The following is a 24,178-nucleotide window of genomic DNA, read 5'->3' as shown; positions in this document are numbered from 1 at the left end:
AAATAAAAAAAATATTCCGATCTCACATTTTACTAGTAATAGAGCTCCCTGTAACTTTTCTATAAACATTTAAGTCATTCGATTCTTAATATTGCAGGTAGAGCCTGAAGAAGTTGGTAAAACGAAAAATCAGCGTCCAAAAGTAGTATCTTAAAATATACACACATAAAAACCAAAATTAACTTTATAAGGTCTACTCCCAAATAGCTCTTTGACAGAGACAAAAGGGAATAATCTTGACAATCCACCAGAAATTTGATTGAATTTTAGTTTTAAAGGTTGTTTTTAGCCTTAACGTCTGAAATGCAGTTAAGATCTGTTAATAAAGGCCATATGGCTCTAATACTTAAACAAAATATTCGGTTATGTTAATTTTTGTTTTAACAACTTTTCTAAATACTGTTGGGATCTAAATTGTCCAGTGGACCTACCTTTTGAAGTGAACATCGAAGCTCGCGCAAGCAAAACGTTATTTAATTATTCTTTGCCATAAATTAAACAGAGTTAGCAAAGTCCTTTCGATCAGAGCTTCGTTTAATCAATTAATTCGTTTAGTTTAGTCGTTAATTAAATTAGCTTAACAGTTACACTTAGGAGACTAGTAGGTGCTTATGAGTTAGACCGAGTTCTTCAAGTTCTCCAATATATATGCATATTTATATATTTATATGTAAGTGTTTTGTGTGTATTTTTATAAGAATCACTGTTGTCTGTCTGTTTCTGTTTCTGTCGCAATGTCGCCTGCCATAAGTCGTAGAAAACCTAAGCTACGCATACATTTAAAGTTAATTACGTTCTGTAAATGGCAGTTACATCAAGTATAGGTATATTTTAGTAGTTAGGTAGTACATTAATATTCCCTCCTTCGTTCATTGCCACTGCACGCAATACCGCCCTGATTAGCATTCCTCGCACTCGCACGTCGTTCACGCCTTGAGAGATTTACAACTTCTACATCAGCCGCCAACTCAGGGCCCCAAGGAGCGTCCAGAGGAGCAGCGACAGGCCATTGGATGCGGATCCCGATCCAGAACTGAGGTGTCCCAGCTCCCGCTCATCCACCACGAAGGCGGGCTGGGCACTGGCCGGCGTCTGCTCCACGGCGAAGTTGCCACGACTATTCCTGGCCAGGCGTTGGTTGGCCAGCTTCAGCTCCCGCAGCTTCTCCTCCAGCTGCAGCACTTCATCTGTCAAGGGAAAAGAGAAAAGGTAGGGGTTAGTTTCCATATAAGTAAAAAAGGAACAAAAATTAATCTTTGAAAAATGTTTACTCCCTTCATAATGTTATTGCCTCAACATAATAGACTCTTTTCCTTTGCTTTGCCAGATCGTTTATATTTATTTTTAATGCACTTATCTCAATAAATAGAAAAGCATAAAATATTATATTCATTTCAGACAAAAAACTGAAATTGGTATATAATATAATATGTACATGTTATTTAAATTACTCCTAAGTATAGGTATAACTTTAATTAACAATTTCTAAATACAGGTATAATTTTAATTATTCCATCATATCTAGATAAGGGAACTCAAATCTTTAGAAAAGCACTTTAAAAGTATTTCAACAATTTCGTTTTAAATCCTCTTTGAATACAAATAAAACTCACTCTTGTTGACTCCTTCGATGTCCTGCACCTGCAGGAACATGGCCAGCGATATCTCGTAGACCTTGTTCGCTGAGCTGATCTCCCGCTTGCGTCGCCCGAATCCCACCTGGTTGTTGGAGCACTGGGTGCCGAGGCACTTGTCCAGACACACGTTGACCGTGGCCCGGAACTGGACATACGACGAGTCGGGGAACTTGAAGGCCTTGAACTTGGCGCTCAAAATGTCGCCGTCGATGGTGTTGAAGTTCTCAAACAGATAGGGATCCACAGTGCAGCTAAAATGTTTTGTAAATCGTTTAATTTATGCACTTACTTCATATATGAATAAATATATTACCCCTTGAAGATCAGCGTTTCCGAGGAGGTATGCGTGTCCGTCACATCCAGATAGTTCACGCCCAGACCATATACAGGTGCAGAGTCCTCATCCAGATTGATTTCCATGGTCAAAGGTGTACCCTGCAGCAAGAAAAATGTTATAAATTATATTAATATACACGAAATTGCTTTGAGTGTGTAGCTTTGTAATAAAATCCTTGTCAAATTGAGAAAATGGTTAAAGGGAAAATATACCATTATATCTTTAAGTATAATATTTAAGAGTATTATTTTTTGTGAAACGTTAATCATAGAAGTAAAACTAAAAACGTTTATGTTTGGTTTAAATAAAATAATACTGTTCGTTAGAATTTAAAGTTATAAATTAAATTATGGACCTGTTGTTACTACAGTCGAACTTTTATCACTTGAAACCTCCTTTTAGAGTTTTATAAGCACTTATACTATGTTATTTATTGCCAATAAAAGTAGTTCTACTTATAAGACTTTAAGTTATGTAAGTTCAAGGTTCGGAAGTTAAACTGTGTTTAATTTTTCACATGAAAGAAAACCAAGGTTTCAATCAATTCGTTGACGTTATGTATATATTATATATTATATTTCCATCCCAAAGTTATGAAAACGATAATAGTCACTCACCGATTTGACCGTCAAATCCCTGGTGAACTTCTGCCCATCTTGGCTAACACCGATGGACAGTCTTGGCTCGGGGGCCCGCTTGGTCAGCGACGTGGTGATCTCCAGATCCCTGCAAGCAAATCGATTCAACGTGTTCAGTACTCCCGATTCGAGGTCTTAATGATCGGCAGGGGAGGACCCCGCCAAAAGGTAGTAAATCAATGCCGCGGCAATGAAAAACAAACATTGTATTCGATCAGGAGAAGGGGTGGCTAAAAGTAGTGATGGTACTGATGGTGCTGGCAAAAAACTGAAACCCAGGGTTCTGAGCGGGACCTCGACACGCCCCGCAATTAAATTGACTGTGGAGGTATTAACGCATGTGAAGCCGCCGGCGTCGATTTGGCGGCTAATTACCTCCTGGTAATGAAAACTCTTGGAAAAGCCAACGGAGAGATGGAGAGAGAGAGTGGGAGACAATGAGCCGGGATAGGTTTGATTTATGGCCCTCGGTTGGGTCTTCTTGGCCTGGCTCGGATTGGATTGGTTAGGAACAGGGCCGGACTGGGCATTTAATATGCTATAAACTTTTGCATAGATTGCCCATAAAATTGTGCATAGATGCATTTTAGCATTTATGGGCAATTAAAAGCGCTGGGGAGGCTGCTCTGCGAGTCCGGAGCGTGCCTGCCCAGAGAGCGACTTACTCGGGTTCCTGGAATCCCGCCGGCAGCACATCCCGCTTCACCAGACCGTGTATGCCGACGCCGCTGGACGTGGAACTGGAACTGGACCCGGTGGTGGCATTCATCATAACATTATAGGCGGGACTGGCGGTGGTGATGCATTTAACGCTGACAATCTCCTTGCTGCTGGCCGATTCAATGATGATTTTATGGTAATACACCTTCTTGCCCTGAAAAGAATCGTATGAAGAAACAAGAGCTATAGGATTGGGATCCAGACATAGTCGGTATCTCCTCACCGTTAGCTGGTTGACCATCCTCGTGACTCCGCACTCGTAAAAGTCACTCAATGAAAGCCGAAAAACTGCCAACGATCCATCGATCTGCGGCTGGCATCGCACATCTGGGTAGCCCTTCAATCCCTCCAAGTAGATCTGCGGTGCAATCTGATCCTTCGATTCCGCATCCGGCAGTCCGATGTCCACTCTCATCTGATCCTCCGAACAGTGTACCTTGTGGGAGCCTGAAAAGAAATGATGAAACGAAAATGGTTACTACATGTATCTATGCCGCCGCATCCACATTCTTTGTGCTAGTATAGTCCAAAAAGTGGGCTAGCATGTCGTCCAGTAATCGGAGCTGGACTGGATTCTGGACTGGCTAGCCGGGCCACGCCCCCTATCATCATCCTCATAGTCGGACGTTGACGAGATGGACCCGGCTGGCAAACACTAAACAATTGCCAAACATAATTGCCATGTGTTCAGAATCGAGTTTGTGGCTTAAGTCTTTTGTTTTTCAACAATTATTACACTTGAATAAATCTGAACTGGGAAAATCGCAGGCATAAAAGGTATATATGTATTATTATATTATAGTATATGTATATTATACATTATAAAATAACTTGGAACCACTGATGATATAAGCACATAATAAAATGTAGGTATATGTTAATTTCATAACTCTCAGCTACTCATGTTTCAGCTAATCATCATTATTATAAGAAGAAAGCTTTTGGCTTACAAATTTATGAGCTTGCAAATCAATGTATTATATTGGCTTTTCTATGAAATATTTATCCCAGTGCATCGCTTTGTATTTTCTTTTATCGAGGTGGCTTAATAAACCCGCAGGGCTACTTTCTGGGGCCGGTGGAAAGCAAAAACCTGGCATTAGCCCAAGACACACTCACACACTGCTTTGGTTTAGTTTGGAGCGCTTGGGCTTTGGCTTTGGCTTTGGCATAATTTTAGCCCGGGCCGGGCAATCAAATTCTTATTACCGTCGAACATGTGTAGGATGCCACGAAATTATCGGCTTAAATGCCTTGCCGACGAGGCCATTTCTTGTCCAGGATTTGGAGCAGGCTGCGACTGAGCAAAGTCCACACCATTGCCATTTGTAGACGGCAAAACTAATTTAAATAATTGACTCTAACTACTTAATCTCGTACTAATGGCCACAGCAAATTCACAATTTCTAGGCGGAATCTGGGTGCTTTCCTACGTAACTCGAGCCGTGGACATGCGATAATTTGGTTTAATTAGCCATTTGCAATGCATTGCGAGAGTGAAAATCCTCGGGAAACAATGAGATCGAGGCATTAAATAGGGAAAATCTCTGGCCAAGGCAATTAAAAATGGCAAATGCATCTGAAATGGCTCTTGTTCTCTATTCACTACCCCACCTCCGTTGGAAAAACCCCTCATTTCTGCCCAGTCTGCGAGTCTGTGTAATCTGAGCAACCGCCTCAAGGTGGGCGTAATGCAAGCGGCGCCCGAAGAAATTAAAATAAGAGTCGGCCTGCCCACAAATGGCAGCTTGACTTCCGCCAAGAAACGAGGTCTGCTCTGATAAATACAGAAAAAGTGAATGAGCCCGAAGACAGAGGGAAAACCGCCAATAAAACAAATACCAAGGCAAGGGCATTAATTGAGCATTAAGGACGCCGGAGATGAGGCGTTGAAAAGGCCCGATGGACTCCAAATTACAGACAGACATGGCAGCCGGCCATTCAATTCCTCGGAGCGGATGGGATAAGATGGGAATGTGACTGGGAATGGGGATAGGGACGGAGGGTCTAATTGAGGAAGATCTGGGCTGCACCGATTAAATACCTGCCAATCTTTTGTAATCATCAAAGAAAAATAAAGCATAATAAATCCTTATAAATATTTAAAAAAGCAGGATGCACTCTCTAAATAGTAAAAAAGTGATATTCAGTACAACCCTAAGTTACAAAAATCTTACATGAGTGATGATGATGAATTAAAATTATTTCATACTTAATTTGAGAATAACTTCTACTTGATTAATGAATAAATCGGATTATATCTGTACAAATAACGATAAAACCTTCATTCTGCACAATTATTAAAATTAATTTAAGAATATCAAATGCTTGGTTAAAGAACATTTCATACTTGGTTTCGCCCGAAAATATTCTCGAATTAATAATGCTGATTTAGGAATGAAATGTTCTTGAAATAAAAATTGTTTCGTACTTAAAAAATATTTTGTATTAAAATTCATGAATAAAAAATTAAGAATAAAAATTTAAGAATAGTTAATATCGTTAATATTAAATTAAGTTTATTGTTCTGTTATGTGCCTTAAAATTACGTTTTAAAAGATCGCTGATTCATGCTCCAGCTCTTATTGGTTGTATAAAAAGCGGGCGACCTCCTCCAAAAGGTTGACCAGTCTGGATTGGTGGTAAGAACCAGAGCCAAAGTCTTGTTCAATAAAGATTTTTTCCCTCTAAATGTCGGCTAGTGGGCGAAATGGGCTTGGAATAATTGAATTTCAAAGTTTCTTGGCCCTTGCCTGGCTTTTCTGCAACTTCTTTTATTGAATTTTTATTGCAGGCCGCTGATTACAATTTATTTGACACCACTTTTATGGGCCAAGCGAGCCAACTCGTGAGAACCCTAAACCGCTTCGGGACGAAGTCAGAAAGACTTAGACATGGACTTAACCCACATTCGAGAGGAATCTCTACGGAGCAGTTCGTTTTCGGGGCAAAAGTACTTGGAATCAGATTGAGTGCTAGCCGAGTGGGAGGCCGTATCGAAGTCGAAGTCTAAGTCGAAGTCTGACTCAGACTCAGACTGAGAGGCATTAGCATTTAACCTGCGAACATGACAAATCAGCAAAACGTGCCACATGAGCCCAGCCACATGCCCCGCCGCCGAAAATCATGTAAGCAGCGTGTTGTTGCCGCAACCGTTGAGCGGAGCATAAATTTCCATTAACAATAAATTTAAAAGAAATAACATTACAGCCGAAAATGACCCGTAGCGAAGTTCCCTGGAAAACTGGCAATGTGAATGGGGATGGGGATGGGGAGCATGAAATATCACGGCAGAGGCAGCAATTCGGGGAGTCATCAACAGGCCAACATGCCTCCAAGGTGGATGTGGATGTGGATGTGGATGGACGGGACAGCCACTCGGCCAAGTGGTTCCCTCTGCCATTCTGCCCATTGGAAAATATATATTCCTATCGCAATCAGCAGCCACGACAATGTTTTTGGCCCCGACTCTCTGGCCCTCCTTCAAACAATTTGGCAACAAATGCGCGCGCACAATCAAATGAATGCACAAATCAATAAGACAACAACTGCAGCTAAGGAAAATGCAACAGCAAAAGCAACAACTGCCGACAATTGCAACGTGCAAAATCGTTTACAAGCCACGCCAAGTCAACTCAACTCAAGCCGGTGATTCCGAATCCCGGGGATTCCGGGGAAGAACCCAATGCTGGGGCCAAAATAACCAAATCATTGCCATGCAAATGGCATCGTTTTGTGGCTCAAGTCATCGCCAGCTTCCCTGTCTTTCCCACCTTTTCCTTTTCCGCCGCGAAAAAGTAGTCGTGAAAGGTGGGAAAGACATCTCCTCCTACCACCTGGCTGCAGTTCAGTTTGTCCCCACTCAGCTGGTCTACACTGGGAGAAACATGGAACAGTATCCCTGATGAACAGAGGTTTATTAAAAGTCATTGATATTTCTAGGAATTTGGAAGCATTAAGACAAAATTGTTATGGGAATATATCAAGTTAAGTGGTACTCTTATAGAACTTATTTAAAATTGAAGGTATATATTTCCAGGCTAGTAATTATCTTAATGTATGAAAAGAAAAAGAAAATTTCCTATGATCGAGGACTTATATCTTAAAATCTAAAATCAACTATATCTAAAATCTCACAAAATAATTGCAATGCCTACAGAAATAATAAGATGGACAGTTAATAAACAAGATGTTGTATATGGACTTTGTTTTAGAAAATATTATATATTTAATATTAGCAGAACAAAACTTGTTATCTTAAACCTCTAATTTCCAGTTAATTGATATTTTAAGCATCAGAAAATATTAATAAATAAATACTAGAAGATGGAAAGTAATATTTGGTGAAGTTATGATATTACAAACATTGTAGCATTAATCGTATGACATACAATATGAAATTCCTATGGTTTTATAAAATTTTTAAACAAGAAAATATTTTCCTTTCAAATATATCAAGTTCCTTATAAAATAATACCCTTGATAATAAATTGCATCCCAAATTTCATATTGATACTGTCATAAATTCATCGAGATTACCTTAATTTAGTAACTAATTTGAGCAATCTGTTTTGGATGATTTTTTGGCTAGTGTAGCCTTGGGGCATGGGCAATGTTGCAACAATTGTCTCATGAACCAGTGTGTGTTTGTGTGGATCTCGGCGTTTTGTCTGGGATTGCAAGTGCAACTGCAATTGCAATCGCAATTGCCATGGCCATGGCCACGGCTAGATTATGCAATTGTCTGACTGGGAGTCTCCCCACTCTGCTCCATCCAATCTCCATCTGCGACTCCGTCCTCCGTCTGTGTCACAATCGCAGCCCCTGTGTGGGATTCCAGTCACGTTTCTGGCTGCTGGTGGCGGATCGGATCCGCGGTTGAGGATCTGGGGCTGGATCGGAAAACTGAAAACTGAAAACTGTTTTCGGGGCTCCTCCTCGCGGAGAAGTGTTAAGCCTGGAGGCGTCTCTGGCCACTCAACGGTAAACGCAGGCGCAGGGAATAGATTCGTATTCGGATTCGTAGATCTATTCAAGAGGAGGAATTAAACAAGCGATTTGTCAGGTGGGCTGGAAGGGGCAGGACTTGGAGGAGGTGGAGGAGGACGAGGAGGAGGTGCCATTTGTGACTTTCACATTTATGACAAGACCTCAGCTCTGATAGCGCATTCTGGCCCCACATACACCCGCCTGCTATCTCAAGAAATTACTTGGCCTGGGCCACTAACTTGACACACACGACGCACGATTATCATCAATCTTCAGTCGGAGCCACAGGAAATACTGGTAATTTTCTCGAACCCCCAGCTCCATGGGGGAACAAACCCCCCCGCCTTCGAACTTGGCTTGCAGTTAGCCTCATCATCCTTTTCAGTGACCAATTACACTTAACGGCCATGCATACAAAATAAATTAGAAAACCTCAACTGCAGCTGGGTAATGGGATGGCTGCAGATGGTGGTTAGGGGGGTTACAGACGTATAGAGGCGGTTCTCCAGGTCAGCGCCAGTTGCCCGCCGAGTGGGAGTTGTCCGGTCCTAATGGATCCCACTCCCCCAATATGCTAAGCAGTGTCAATGTGTCAATGTTGCCGCGTAAATCCATCAAACTGCGACGGGAACTCAATAAACCAACTTGTTTAGCCGTTGGTCATAAACAGCAGGGGGCATGGGGGTTTCGAATGGTCCCAGCCAACTACGGGCCACAAATGTGATAATTGCAAAGCATTTAGTTGCAGTATTAGAGATCCTCTGTCCGCCTGCCTCCCAGAGGTCTATTGGTTCGCCCTCTCTTCCTGGAAATCCATCTTAAAGCCCACTCGTGCACTTGGAAAAAAATCTAGGACATTGCCTGAATAGGTCATCAATTTATAAACATAGGAATAATTTTAATATCTATTATTTAATATGGAACTTGTTGTTAGTATTTTAATATCAATGATTACTAACCATATAAACTGATGGATATGTTTTATAAATTATAGACTGCCCTTAGCTTATAAAATTTTCCTATTCATATACGTTTATTTTTATGATCCAGAAATTATAATGTTAATTCATTAAACACTCGCCTTGAATTTGGTAGGGATATCACTAACAGGTTTTTTCTTTTTAGTTTATTTTAACCCCTTTTCATTTGAAAATTTTCTTTAGGATTTTTTAACTTGTTTTGTCTTTTAAAAAATTTTAAAAAGGATCCAAAAAAACAACCAAGCCATTTAGATCCTAAGCATTTCTGAGGAATACCATGTAGTCACCCAATATTCTATTTGATAAATCTTATGAATATTATTCTGATGACTGTACTAGAGATTTTAAAGGTCTAATCAAGAAGGAAATTTGAAACTGGTTACATGTTTTTCCCAGTGCTTCATTCCCGATCTTGTCGTGGCCTCTTCGTGTTGCTCCTGTGTGGAGAGTGAAGTGAATATACAGTGGCTGTCAGTTGTATGCGACCGGCGCAAATTGCCATTCGTTCCATCTCTCAAACGCTCTGTCAGTGGTGGTGTCGTCTTCGTCATTATCGGCCAACAACTTTTTGTTTGTTAATTGTTTCCAATGACGCAATTGCTGGCTGCCATTTATAGAACTGCGATTCCGTCAGCTGATTGCGTCAGTCGTCGTGGTCGTCGTCGTCCAGCAGCCTCCGCACATCTTGGCCAGTTCCCCGCCCTGATTCCTCATTCGCCCCCCCCCCCCTTTTGGGAGTCTGCTAGCCAAGTCAACACTCCGGAAATTGTAAGCTCCGTCAGACATTAAGGCCAATGAGTTGTGCTTCTTCAGGCTCCTGTCTCATTTGACCGCTTAAATTAACGGCCTGATCGATTGGGCGGGCGGAGTTAAGTTAAATAAACTTGGCTGACAACTTGTCGCACATTTGGCCATACTTAAAACATGAGATGCAAAGTGAACCCCCTACTACCCCATCAGTTGTCCAGATTCTAGGCGATCTGCACGGGAACGGTAAATGTACGACTACCAACTCTTAGCCTTGCACTTGGCGTGAACATTATGCGCAGCTGGCTAATTAAATTACACAACAGTTTGGACATCAGTGGCGAGGCGAGCGGATGAACAGTAAACGTGGCCAAAAGGAACGGATGCATCGCCATGACTTTGAGTTTGTGGCCAAGGTGGATAAGCTTAATGCTCAGGCGGCGTCAACAGATGTAAATGTAAATGTTGCATGCAAAAAGCTGCCCCAAGCTGCCACCTCATGTGGCATTGTGCACACACACGGAACATGAGGCATGACTTGGCTGGTTGGATGGATCTTGCTTTTGGCCATCCTCCTATTTTTTTTTTTTTGCTTTTTTTTTGGAGGTGCCTTGGCTAAATTTATTAATTGCCAAGGTGAGAGGCAGTCAGCCAATCAACTTGGCTGCATCTGCATCATCTTGTTACGCGATGTTGGTTCCTTGCCTTGGCTTGAATTAATTCGGCCTTGTTAGCCGGGCTTGATGACAAATGCGTGACGTAACTGTAAACACGGCTGGGCCTGGGCTGCGGCTCCCTTTCTTATAGCGAGTAAGCTCCCTTGGCAATTTGTCGCTATTTCCACGTCACGTTCGGTGTTGGGTGCAACCAACCTACCACAGTGAACACTCTTTTAGGGACTGAAAGTACCAAGCTCTTAACACTAAAAAAATGACTGTAATGCTATAAAATATGATGCTTACATAAAAGGATTTTGTTAGGTTTTTATTTATTGAAACCATCAAATAAATTATATATCTGTGAGTATTAGGTAAAGTAATTGACCTTTTCCATTTAATTTTTAGATTGCTTTATATAAAATATTTGTTGTATCATCCAAAAAGAATTGTCTAAAATTACGCAAAGTATTGTAAAAGGTTTTATTGAAGTGCCGCCCTTGTTCCCTATTATAATCTTTTAGTTTTCACTGAGTTCTAATATTTTAAAATATTTTACAAGACGTTAATATAAAATAAAAATATTTACACTATATGCCTGATAAGTGTTTTCTCTTTAATTTTTCTTAAAGCCATTTTCTCAACCGCCTGTTAAACTAAAAGTAGGTTTTAAACTCTTAGTATCCATACGTTTTCTAGGCTTAAAACCTTATTTTTATTTAACATGCGGATAGGAAAAGGTCCCCAAAATACTACATTTATTAGTGTTTATTTCACTTCATGTTCACTTCACTTTAAAATATCACAATATGTAGCCAGTCTTGACTGTATTTCAATCCCCTAGCCCATTCACTCATTCTTTCGCTTATTTACACATTTTTCAGTCGGCGGCGCTTCAGCACTTGCTAAATTGTTGGTTTCCGCTTTGGCCGGCACTGCTTTTTTAGCCCCCCAGCTGTTGTTTAAGCCAAATTGCTCTAGCCAACAACAAGATCAAAATCTTCTAGAAATGGGAAAAGAACAAGCTGTATTTACCGCTAAGAAGTTTTAAATGAAAGCGAGTGGCATTGTTCTTACCATATTGAGTCATTTGCTTAGGGAGGCGGAATGCGTTTAAACTTTGAGAAAGGTGGGGAAAATGGGGGGAGACTGGGAGAATTCTGGGATAACCACTGGTTAATGGAGCTTTACGTGCAACCGCCTCTGACTAACTGTATAGCGAAGACAAATTAATAAGAAAATACTTAGAAGAGACTCTAATCATACGAATTAATTCAATTGCCAGCACGAGAAAGTGTTGTTCTTGTTGCCGTTGTTTTTACCATATTAATCGCATGAGATGGCCAAGAGCAACGAGCCGAGAGAAGAAGGCTTATTCTTCTTCTTCATCTTATTTCTATCTCTGCCCGATGCGGCATATAATTGCCTTTTCTTTTTATGTAATCGCCCGATGGCCGATGCCTTTTTACGCTTAATTGGCCATAAAAGTTGTTGCCACTGCCGCTGCCGCAAACGAGAGTTTCATTTGCCGGTACAGCTTAGGCTGCAAAAATCTCATTTATCAAATGGCATTCCATGCGATTTCAATCTGACATATTTCTGTGGGCGATGACACACAAAAATTTGTTGGTTTTCTTCTCGCCGATCAGGCCATTAATCAAACGATTATGGGCCAAACGTACTAGACCGAATCGAGGATCGATCGGACGGACGTACACCTATTGAACCCTCAACCCAATTGCTAATTGTGGAGTCGGCCAACAGCTCTCACAATTATCGATGGGGTCAGCACATAAATCTCTTCGGGGGTTAGGCTAATCAACCCGAGCGCCAAAGGTGTCCATGGCAGAAACGGAATAGAAATATTTTGTAGTTACACCTGGAGAAGTTTCTAAGGTTTATTCTAGCTGGAAATGATTCAGAATTCTAAAGGAAATTGGTCCTAAGAATAGGTATTTTGAAATGTGCCACACTTAAAGAAAATAAATATTCAGAATTCTAAAGGACATTGGTCCTAAGAAGCTCTGTATCCACAGTTAAACAAAATTGTTGCCCTATATATTTAAGGGATCGCGATACCCGATCAATATACAATTTAATTTGTGCTTAATATAAAACAAAAGTTAATTTATTTAAAATAACCTTTACTTGGTTAAATATCTTCCAAACAAACGAAATTCCAATCAGGGTTTCCTAAAAACCTCTTCAACTTACTAAACATAGACTAATTAAAGTTTTTAGTATTAAATATCATTTTCTTATTACGTGTAATATAACTTTAACCTGAAGTTACATTTTTTCAAGTGTCTCATCACACAGACAGATACTTGCAAGGTTAAAGGAAAAAGTTCGCATTTACTTTATTAAATAAAAAACAAAAAATTAACTACAAATTAATAATTATTATTATTATTATTATTAATTATTTTTAATTCTTAATAACCTTTACTCTTTAAATTGAAAGCACCAACCAAACGAAAATCAAATCCGAAATCAAATCACCCAAAATCCTTTTCATCTTACTAAACATAGACCTATTAAAGTTTATAGTTAATAATAATAAGCATATAAATAATATCAATTTAAACTGATGTTAAATTTCTCCCAGTGTCCCGGCACACTCACAGATACTCGCACACATTCGGATATGGGACAGCCGACTGACCAAGTGACCGCCAGCCAAAATAACAACAACTTGGAAATTTATTGCTGCTGCAGACTCCAAAGTTGGCTGCCAGGAAGGTTGTGCATATGGTAGATGCAGGATGGGTTATTTGAAAGCGGTAATATTTTACTTTGCATGGCGGAGCCTTAATGCCCAAAATCGTTCTTACCCGTGGGCGTTGTCTCGGCCACATTTGGGCATTGGGCATTTACCAAAGACCATAGACCAGAGACCCGAGAAGATCGGTGGTGAATAGAAGAGCCCGGTGTCGTGTTTTGGCCCACACCTGCAATTGACATTATTATTTGGTTGCGTGTGCCGACGACAACTGTGAATAGAGCCCGAAAAAAAAAGAAACACCGAAAAGGGAAGAGAGCTCACAGAGATGCCGAGTGGGCCAGCTTGATTTATAATTGTCCAACTGGGTTTTTGGGTAGACATTCCATTCTACGCATCTTGATAAGTGCGTAGTTTATGGCCGTTCTGCGGGTTAACTTGCATCTGGCCACGGTCATCGCTTGTCCGTTGGTACAAACTTGTTGAAAGGCACTTGGCCAAAGACCATGGACCATGGAGCATGGAGCATGGAGTATGGAGTATGGAGTTTGGAGTACTCCTTACCGGCGGAGATCGCATGCCTGGCCATCTGGCCACGTTAATAACCGTTTTTGACATGCCAAGCGGCATTATTAACAGCATTTTCTTCTCCTTTTATTTATATCTCTCGGTCTATTCGCCTCTTCTCTCGACTATTTTGTTTGAGTCTGCAGTGTTTTTTAATTGCGGGAACGTATAGGGAGGAGCGGTCTGGGCGACATTTTAATTGAAATTCTACGGAAATAGCATGAATGGGTGCTGCAGCAGCAGCCGGAAAAAAATCTTAGCTCTTTATCTCTCTAATTTACAAAGCCCTGATTTCCAAAGCAAAACCGCAGAGGCCAATGTGCGTCAATCTAAATCCAATTTGCCCTTGAAAAAAGCGAAACCATTTCGGGATTGGAAGGCAAAATCGCCTGCTTCCTGGATGCTCGAGCATTTGGCAGTTGGGGCGGGGCAAATTGCTTGATTTGACCGCCGGCTAACTGTCTTCGCCCGCTGCCGCTTCCTGGTGGTTTCTATTCTAATATACAACAGGGTACTCCACGACCTCAAGGGTATATTACATTCGTGCAGGGAAATGCACTGGCAATAAAGACAGTATTTTTGCATATCTAATGGCTTTACAGCGCATTAAGTGGGCATTTCCATCACGTACAACTTTCCCACATCAGAACATTTTCATAGAGCTCTTCTACCAGTTGTACATTTATATCAAAGAAAAAACAACCGCTAATTAGGCACTTATTAAATTATACCCTAAGCATTAAATATATTAGTGCCCTTTCTCAGTTGAAGAAGCTTTAATGAATCTTAAAAAGAAGAGCCCGAGGCATAAGAAATAAAGATTACAAGATCAAAGATCATTTTTTATTTTGAAGCTACTTTTGTAACTTGTATTTCTTTTTGTGTCTTGAATTCCAATAGTATCTATTTCCTTAGGATATATTTAATTCTCCAGAAACTTGCAAATATGATAAATTAAGACATATATGCTAAATATACTTTTATATCATATACTTCTTGCTTGTAACTCAAAAATAAATAGTTTCTGACCTCTCTAGTAAAATAAGACATTAATTTGAGTAAGTAGCGGGTATCGAGTAGTCGAAGACCCCTTTCTTGACGTCCTAACTTGTTCATTTTTGGGATATGCATCTTGGGCATTTCTTTTCAATTACCAACCCACCAGCCCATGCGGTAACCGCCCCTCCCACCCCTCCCCTTTTTTGTGGTTGCGGTTAACTCCCCGTTTGCCATGTAATTTGGACTTCAAACGCATTCACGTGTTGCAGTTGATGCTGCTGTTGATCTTTCCACTGTTTTCTTTTTGTGAGCAGCTGCAGGCGCATATCAAAAGACTCAGAACACGAACTGGCTTCTCGTTAGCTGGGTGGACGAGAAGCTGGGCAGCGCTTTTCCTCATCGCCGCCACTTTTCCATGAGTCTGATCCAGTTCATTTCGATCGGTGCGGAATTTTACAGTTGCCCGCCGCATTCGTAAATTGTGTTTTGGCTCCGATTCGACAGAATGGAATTCAATAAATTAATTAACAACATTTTTTTGCTGATTTTATCGCACCGAGACGGAGACTGTTTTCCATGCACTGATGAGTTTTGCCATTAAAAGAAGAAACGCGGATAATTAAATGGCAACTTTTAATCGGGTTAACCGAAAAGAATCGCAAAAGGCGGGCAAGATAAGAAAATAGAAACCACATCTTGACATTAAAACATTAAAAAGTCTCCTTCTTCTAGACTTCGTTTTTTAATGCTTTTGTTATTGTTGTCATTAAAAGACAAGCATAACAACAAATACAGCGTAAACTCTCTCTAGGTTTTTGTTTTTTTTGTTTGTTTGTTTGCAATGTCATTGACTTTGGTGCGTGCGTGTGCAAATTGTGTTGTGAATTCTGGTGGAGCCACATGCGATGAAAGAGGCACAGGTACAGTGGGTATTGGCTAGAAGGGACTGAAGATTCTTTAACATCAGTTTGAAAAAAAACAAACAATTGGTCATCAATTTATCGTATAAGAAACCAATATCCGAAGTATTTCCTGACAGCTTTGCCTTAGTGAGATCTTTTAAAATATGAATCTATATTTTTTATTGAACATTTAACTGATTGTAAGAAAAAATACTAAATTGCAAGAATTTATATAAATTTTATATTCGGTAAAAGGAATTTTAGTTTAAAGAAATAAATTATCTAACCTAAAATTACTGACATTTTTTCTAATAATAGCTTTTGCTAATATTTACTCATTTTGTAAATATTTTACCAAATATATAGTAAGAAATTGTATAAATACTTTTTAAATTTGGGAAATAAATAAAATAATCCAAAAGTTCTGTCAATTTTTCCAATAATAGCTTTTGCTAATACTTACTGATTTTACAAAAAATTTAAAATTCGGTAAATTGATTTTAGTTTTAAGAAATAAATTAAGTAACCCTAAACTTCTGGAAATTATCCCGAAAACAAATTTTTCTAATATTTACTGTAAAGTGTTCAGATTTTTCTCACTTAGAACGGCGCCTTTGAACAAATCCAAACTGCTTTGCATTTAAAAGAAAGAGTCGGTCAGTGACTCCCGCACAAAAGAGGCAAAACCAAATCTCTACGAAAAGAATTCGATTGAAAATCCTGAACAAAGAAACATACGGTTTCTGTTGGCCAACTTTATGATTGCGCAACAGCATGGAGTGTGTTATAATGCCGATATAGCCCCAGAACTTTGGGTGATCAATCTTAAATACGCAGGACGGCAAGATCACTCTGTGCATATGGTCGGGGTAACAAAGAGTCTTTCTTCTTTTGCTTTCTGCAACGCAGAGTTGGAGAACAAATAAATATGATAAATTTGCCACATGCAGTTAGACATGCAATTTATCATGCTGCGCGCGAAAGAGCGAGAGGGGAGAACGCTCCCCGTTGTTGCGGGTCAGAGCGTCTAATAGATTAAATAAATTTCGCATAAATTATGCAATTGTGGCAAGCCATATTTCTTGTTGCCCGCCCGAGGGGAGCCAACTTACGCACTTGGCCAGTCTTTTATTTTTCCTTTTTCCTTTTTCCGTTTTTTTCTTATTAATTTCCATGTGGAGCTGATCCTGTTCTGGCGCTTTTGAAGATGGGGCTCCGTTAACTTGGCCTGTCGGCTGCGTTTGAAAGGCTCTCTACGCAGTTTGCATTTCGCATTCGGTAATTAAAAACCCAAAGAGCCGCTTGGTGACTCCAACCAGGCTCTAACGGTAAGCGGGCTGCCCACCAGGATTAGCTACAGGTTTCTTCGTATTCCCGCTCTCTGAATCACCTACTACTACTGCCCACCATTCCGCTTTTTGCCCCGGGGACAGCTGAAAATTTACATAATATTTGCTCTAGATTCCATCTTGTCCCCTCGGGCGGCTTTCACACGCATAAACCACAAGTCAGGCCAAGATCGGAGGCATCTGCCCCATCTGCCCCATCTGCTGGCGGCTTATCAGGCCTCATAAATATGTTTGGCCATGCCTTTGGCTCTGCGACGCCTGACAATTTCTTTAAAACCTCTCTGTCTCTATATTGTTTTTTGTTTTTTGGTGAGAAATGGGAGCGGAAATTAATGACCGGAGTGGAAGAATCTTTGGTATGCAGCAGGCATCAGGTGTATTTGGCTTGGAGCTTTTTGCGAAAGTGGTTCGCAGATTGAAGAGTCGTCAGAATGATAATAATTTCATCTAAGATCTCTGGAAAGTGCTTTTTATAGAATTTTCTATTCTAGTTGTATGGAAGCTATCGCACAACGATGAGTGTCAACTAAAACTAAAACAAGAGAAAATGCTATGGTCCATGGCATCGACTATTAGATACCCGTTACTCAGGTAAAGGGAGTGCGAGAGAGATGAAGATATATTTGCAGCAAATCGGCTATTTTCACTAACACGCCACCTAGCCTATAACGCCCCCTAGCGTCTATTTTCTCTTCAAGTAACGTGTTAACAAATTATACTAACAAAATATGTAGTTAAAAAACATTAATGGACGCTAACATTTTTGGCAAGGCTTTAACCCAATCCTTTATTTACCTGAAACATTTTAAAAGATCTCAGACAATTATGAATCGAATTTATTTTTCTTTACATAATTAGTTTTGAAACTGTGCTCTAATATACCTACAACAAAATGAAAGAAGCTTTTATAACATATTAACTGGATGCTTTTAGGTGTTTCTATAAAAATTATCAAGTTTAACTTAAAGAATTTCACTTAACTAGCTGTCCTTAGTTGCAAATTTCAATCTTATACGGAACTAAAGGTTGTAGATTGATCATTAAATATAGAACTAAGAAGTTAACGTATAAAGAATCTGATATATTTAGAACATATAAAAATGTATAAACTTAAGTTTAGTTTAATGATAAAAGTAAAAAGTTATGGATTTAGTTTTCTGATATCAAGTAGCCCCACTTTTCTGACTTAATTTTATGTATTTCAGTATGCGAATCGCTTGCCAAAGCAGCTTAATGCCTAAGGGCGTTTAAGACTGTGATTCATCGATGCAGTTCTCGTACAATATTGAGCTCCACTTTGTAGTCTTTATTTCAGTCACATGCCGATGGCCTTTGTCTAGAGTTCCCATAAAATTATTCAGTTTCGCCTTCTTAACAGTCATGTCCACATGCAAAACATGCAAATTTGCAGCAGTTGCAGTTGTTGTGCTCGGCTTATGTGGCCTTAGCTGTTTTTTGTTGCTGTTGTTTTTAGCCGTTGCTGCATCTTGGCCTAATACAATTAGTCTTGTGTAATACGCATGCCTTATGCGCTGCAAGCGGTTGGCCGGAGGAGTGCCGAACCCGTTAGTGGTCGAGTACATATACAGTTATCGGTGGCACCGCTTTATAGTATATACTACCAATATGCTGCCAATACCGCCTCCCTTTCTCCACTTTACGCAATTCGCGCCACACGCCGCACATGTGTTTTTTTTTGCTGTTTTTTCGTTTTGTTTTGGAGTCGCCACCGATTGAAAATTGCCTTTGGGGAGCGGTGCGCGAATGGATTGTGGCCAAAACGTTGGTCGAGGTAGCAGCAAGTTGAAAGTCTTTTTTTGTCAGATTTTGTGTTACTGCAACTTCGATTTGCAACTACCAAACTTGCTGGCCAAAATGGTCAGTGCATAACGGTGCACGCCAATCGCGGCCAAAAAGCCCCTGAACTAATTAATGCCAAAATGCAAAAGAAAAACCCTCGATACGAATGCTCCCCACACCCAACAAAAATTCTCAATGCCCAGCCAGTGATGCAAGTGAAGTTGTCTTTGTCCGATCGACGGACAATCGGATTATTATTCAATAAAATGCGCCGGCGAACAAAGAGATGGCCAGCACTTGATGACAAATGCCTGGGCGGCCTGGGTTTTACAACAAAAATGTATATATATATATATATAAGAGGGAAAAAAGGGCGCTCCAAGTACTTGTTGGCCAGCCCAACTAACCAACTTCAAAAGGCTGCTCCCAGTTTGAACCCGAGTTCTTGTCTCAGGATCCCTTAAAGCAAGCCGCCTCTATTCGATTTGCTCGTTTTGTTATCGCCAGCTTTTAATCTGCCCATTGCCGCGAAGGTCTTACCCAGAACCTTAATCCCCCCCCCCCCCCCTTTTACCATGTTTGCCCCCGAGTTTAGGCCGGGTTTACTCAGCTCTTCTAGCAGCCAAGTTGAAAGCGGGCAATGCAATGTGAGGGGCAAGTGCAGGAGGCATTGTTAGAGCCGACGACCTTAACCCCAGGTAACCTTGCAGGAATTTGTGATTGCGAAAAGGGATTACTTGGGTTATTTAATTAAGGAAAGTAAGGGAAAATGGTAAGATATACTATATAAGAGGAGATGGTCAGAAGAGGTCTCTATTTTAGTTATATACACAACAAAGTTATTTAGTCCCTTATCTCTTTTATAAGTTTTCCATCTGAAAACACTTGAATAGATATCTTGAAGAGCCTTCAACTTGTGGGCCAAACTTCTCTCTGGGTCAACAGCCACACTGAGTGCCATTAATGGGTTAAGAGTTCGATGTGGCCGAGGGACAGGACAGGTTGGCGGGGTTTTTTGACTCCGATTCGGATTCGCATTCAGGTTCAGGTTCAGGAGCATCAATGTAGCAGACACGAGTCTGCATCCAAAGCCATCCAAAGCATCGAGGCTCGATTTTATTAGCTTAGCAAAAGGCTTTGATTGTTCTTGCTCTTCCCAATGTTGCTGTTATGGCCTGTTGCGCTTGTCTAGACGGGCAATTTTTCACACACACACACAGTGCTCTCTTGGCCAAGACAGCACAAGGCACAGACATTGGGGAGCTCAGAGCTCGCCGATCGGCTGGACTTGCTCTAAAATTGGCATTTTTCGCACACATAAGGCAAAAATGTAAAGCGAAGTGAAGCCAAGAGACCCAAGACCGGGCCAAAGCCACAACGTCCGAAACCGAACCCCAAGTCCCGTCCAAGGCGAAGCGGTTTATTTGCCTTGTGTGGCATCAGCTTCATCATCATCATCATCCGCATAGTGGTTGGTCATCCCAGAGTTAAGGCCCCGTCTACTCCGAGCTGGAGACTCCAAGAGCCCGCTGGCATAATGTGGCGCAGCTTGGACATGGTCATCCATGGATTCATGGAGTCGGAGTCTCGGACTTTGGCAATTTCTTTATTATTACGAGCGTTTCGTTTGGTTGTCCTTTTAGGCCGGCTGTCACAGATCCGCTGATCATTATTGTTCCTCCATTATACATGGGACCTCTTGGACTCCACCGCCCGCTCACAATGGCAATGTCAATGTTTTGTCTTAATGCGACAATGCTCGATAGCTGGCTGGCCTGTCTGGCATGTTATTTAAATAGAGGGAGGAAGGAGGAGTAGTAGTGAGGATTTACAGCCTCCCGGGTAAACAATTTATTATATTTATATGGCCAGTTCATACGTTCGTTATGGCCATAAATTAAATGATCTTCGACTTAATGTGGCGGCTGCACAAGGTCGCGTGTGGCTATATTTTTTTTAAGTACCCTATGCAGTCACTCAGCAATTAAGCGAGTTAATCGCAGTTCGATGATTTGTCAGTCTGGGTGGAGGATTGGAGGATGACTGCCCGGTTGGCTAATCGCCGGGAAGGTCACTCCCTCGGCTCCATCAGCGTGTGCACTCGAGTGCGAAGTTCTCCACTCCAGCGATGACATCATGCGGTGGCAGATTCTCGGAACTCTGAGGCCAAGACAATAAAAATCAAGCAAATATCTGTAATCACATTATGTTGATTCTCACAGGCCATTTGCACATTCAATTTTATTTGGGATGGTCAAACCAAACAAACAAGGCATTCTAAAAAACATCTAAATACTCTTTTGGATGATTATCAATAAATATTAAATTTCTGTGAAATTTGTTTGAGAATATTTTAACAGAAAGATTAACATTCCTTATTGTTTATTAATGTTTTGCCGTTCTTGCCAACTCATAGCTGAACAAAAAAAAACATTTTAAAATGATGTAAGCAATAATTTAATAACGGATTAACAATCTTTATTATTTATTGATGTTTTGTCGAACTAGCTAGCCCATAGCTGAAAAAAATACATTTTAAAATCATGTAACCAATTTTGTCGAATAGTTTTCTTAACTGATATAAAATCCATATTTTAATGTTAAAGGTAACAAAACCTTAAACTTTAATAAATATATTTAAAAGTGATGATATGTGACATAATTATTTTCTTTATAAATTTTATATAAATTGTTTTTTATTTATTTGTTAAGAACTAAAATATTAAAAACAGTTTTAAACTAATTTGATCCAAAATTAAGCTAAACAACTAAAAAATATGAACTTAATTTTACTTCTTCATTATTTATGTATTGAATCATTAATTTTACTTCATACTTTGTAAATGACTTAGTTCGGTTTAGTAATTTAACTATGACAAATTATACCCTTGGTAATAATGATGTTGACTATAATCGATCATTGTTTTATTTTAACCAAGCTGAACAAAGGAATGCACTTAATAATCTGTAAATATCTATTGAACAATTTGGAATTTCTTCGGTGTGAGTCAGACTTTTACTTTCCCTAATGCAGACAAACAAAAGTTTCGCTTTAGTAAAGCCAGCCACGCCCCCTTAGCAGTCCCAGCCCCCCGAAAACCCCCCTTTCTCCGCCCCCTTCTCGACTGCTAGGCAAGTTGGCAAGTTATAATTTAGCTTTCAACTTTGGCTGCCGAAGAACGCTGAGGAGCTGAAACTCGGAAACTCGGAAACTTGGACTCTCGGTCTCGCTTGGTTCGCCCGTAAATTATAGCCTCGTCTGCAGCATTTCTATATATATTTATTTGTTTGTATCGCGGAGAGAAAGATGTATTCGTATCGGCTTTGTGTATTTTAAGGCTGCATCTTAATTCCAGAGACCAGTTCGCCTACACGAGTCGCCGAATGTCGCCCGTTTGGGATGTATTTCGCTTTTATTTCTTCATTTTTCTCGCGCACTGTGTTTTTTTGTTTGCACTTGGCAAAGCAGTTAATTCTCCATTCTGATGGCCTTTTAATAAGCCAGCAGCAGCCAATACTTGACCATACAATACTTGATTGTGGGCTTTATGAGTTTATATTATATTAATGCTGCCTGTTTTTGTTTTTTGTATGAGTATTTCTCTTGTCGATATTATCTTGTTGGGCTGTGTTTGGTTTTTTTTTTGTTTTATTTTTTTTTTTGGCGTGTCATGTTCCTTTCCCAGCAGTTGTGTTTGTGTAGGTGTCTTGTTTGGTCTTTTGTTTTTTCGCCGCGCTCGTTGGTTAGTTTGTTTAGTTGTTTGTTGTCTTGCCTGTGTAAGGCAACTTGCAGGGGCAGGCAAGTTAATGAGTAATGTGCTAGGGCTTTCGGTGAATATGCCATATACCATATAGCATATACCATATACCCTATACCATATAGCATGCATATAAGGCAGGAAGAGTCAGAACGAGTGAGTGAATCATGACATGCCGCGCTGCCGAACTTCATTAGTCCGCGCAAGTTCGTTGCCTCAGTCTTTCGTTTTTTTTTTTGACAAAAAAGCACGCCCCCAACAAACCGTAGATTGTTATATTCGACCATCACTCCAAATGGCCACAAATTGTGTGTGTATGTACTCCACGATCGAAAACGAGGTCACTTTAGCGGGTTTTTAGCAAAGTGGAAAAAATAAATACTTTTCGTGTTTCATTGCGCGCGAATGACATCATGCAGCTTCATGGGAGCTTCTCAAGCTGTTTTTTGTTTTTTACCTTGCACTCCCAGCTCTTAACTCTATTTTTTAATTATATTTATGGGTCTTAAAATGTTAATAAGTCTTACCTTTGGCCTGGGCTAATCCGCAGAAGAGGGCCGCCAGCCACAGAGAGCGCCACATTTGCATTGAAAGCAGCATTTCCCAAATAAATATGTCGGATCTAATTGGTCGGGGGAAAAAACGGAAAGACAAACGGCATATTATTATAAGCATTTCGGCCGAACTGAACTGAACGGCACATGCTCCACAAGCCGACCAGCATTTTATTCGTTATTTGTATTCTTGGCTTGGCCTTTGGGTCGTTTTCACAGACACAATTTATACATGGGGTATATACCGCAAACACACACAGCGAGTTATTATGAAACAAAGCCAGAAGAGAATGCCCGTCAAGTAGAGTGGCTTGTGGCGACCGCTCAGCAAATCAAAAACCAAATGACAACGGCAAATAAAAAACGAAACAAGCCGCGAACCACTCACATATCACACAAAATCACACAAAACTCGGAGCGGGTCTTACTTGACGACTGCAATATGGGGAATACTCGGATATTCGGATACTCGAAACTACACCGCACCACACGTCCAAGCTGTTCGCTAGTCGCCAGGCAACTGAGGCCCACAGCTCGGCTGGAACTCCATCGAGCGGTATGGCGAAGTGGGAGAGCCATTTGTAGACAGAGATGCTGACTCAGTTTTGGTGGGCAGGAAAAGTCGGACTTATAAGGCACATAAAACCCATCAAACTATGATTTTGGGGAAGCACTGAAACTAAAGTAACAATAATAATGCTAATGTTAAAATGAAATCAAAATCAAATTTCTAATAAAGCGATGAAACGTTTAGTTTATTTTAAGCTTTGCAGTTTCCAAATTAGGGTTAAACTATCTTAAAACTTTACTACATATGGTTCGA

General features: G+C 40.3%; 1 protein-coding gene across 2 annotated transcripts; it reads right to left on the bottom strand.

Annotated features, from left to right (window-relative positions):
• Positions 1-513: 513 nt before the first annotated feature.
• Positions 514-23,894, bottom strand: LOC119549528. 2 transcript variants are annotated; one of them, XM_037857648.1, is made up of 8 exons: positions 23,784-23,894; positions 23,329-23,423; positions 3,556-3,779; positions 3,278-3,486; positions 2,592-2,700; positions 1,951-2,072; positions 1,614-1,888; positions 514-1,187 (listed from the first exon to the last, which is right to left on the bottom strand). In XM_037857648.1, exons 2-8 carry the CDS (start codon positions 23,399-23,401, stop codon positions 952-954), a joined length of 1,248 nt encoding a protein of 415 aa, XP_037713576.1. In that variant the 5' UTR covers positions 23,402-23,423; positions 23,784-23,894; the 3' UTR covers positions 514-951. The 2 variants fall into 2 exon arrangements, with proteins under 2 accessions (XP_037713576.1, XP_037713577.1); XM_037857649.1 differs by having other exon boundaries at positions 952-1,187; positions 23,744-23,859.
• Positions 23,895-24,178: the final 284 nt, after the last annotated feature.

The sequence above is a fragment of the Drosophila subpulchrella genome, chromosome 2R (genome assembly GCF_014743375.2).
Source record: "Drosophila subpulchrella strain 33 F10 #4 breed RU33 chromosome 2R, RU_Dsub_v1.1 Primary Assembly, whole genome shotgun sequence".
In the NCBI taxonomy this organism is placed as follows: Eukaryota; Metazoa; Arthropoda; class Insecta; order Diptera; family Drosophilidae; genus Drosophila; species Drosophila subpulchrella.
Note: the sequence above shows the minus strand (reverse complement) of the source record. Positions and strands in the feature narration are given on the sequence as shown.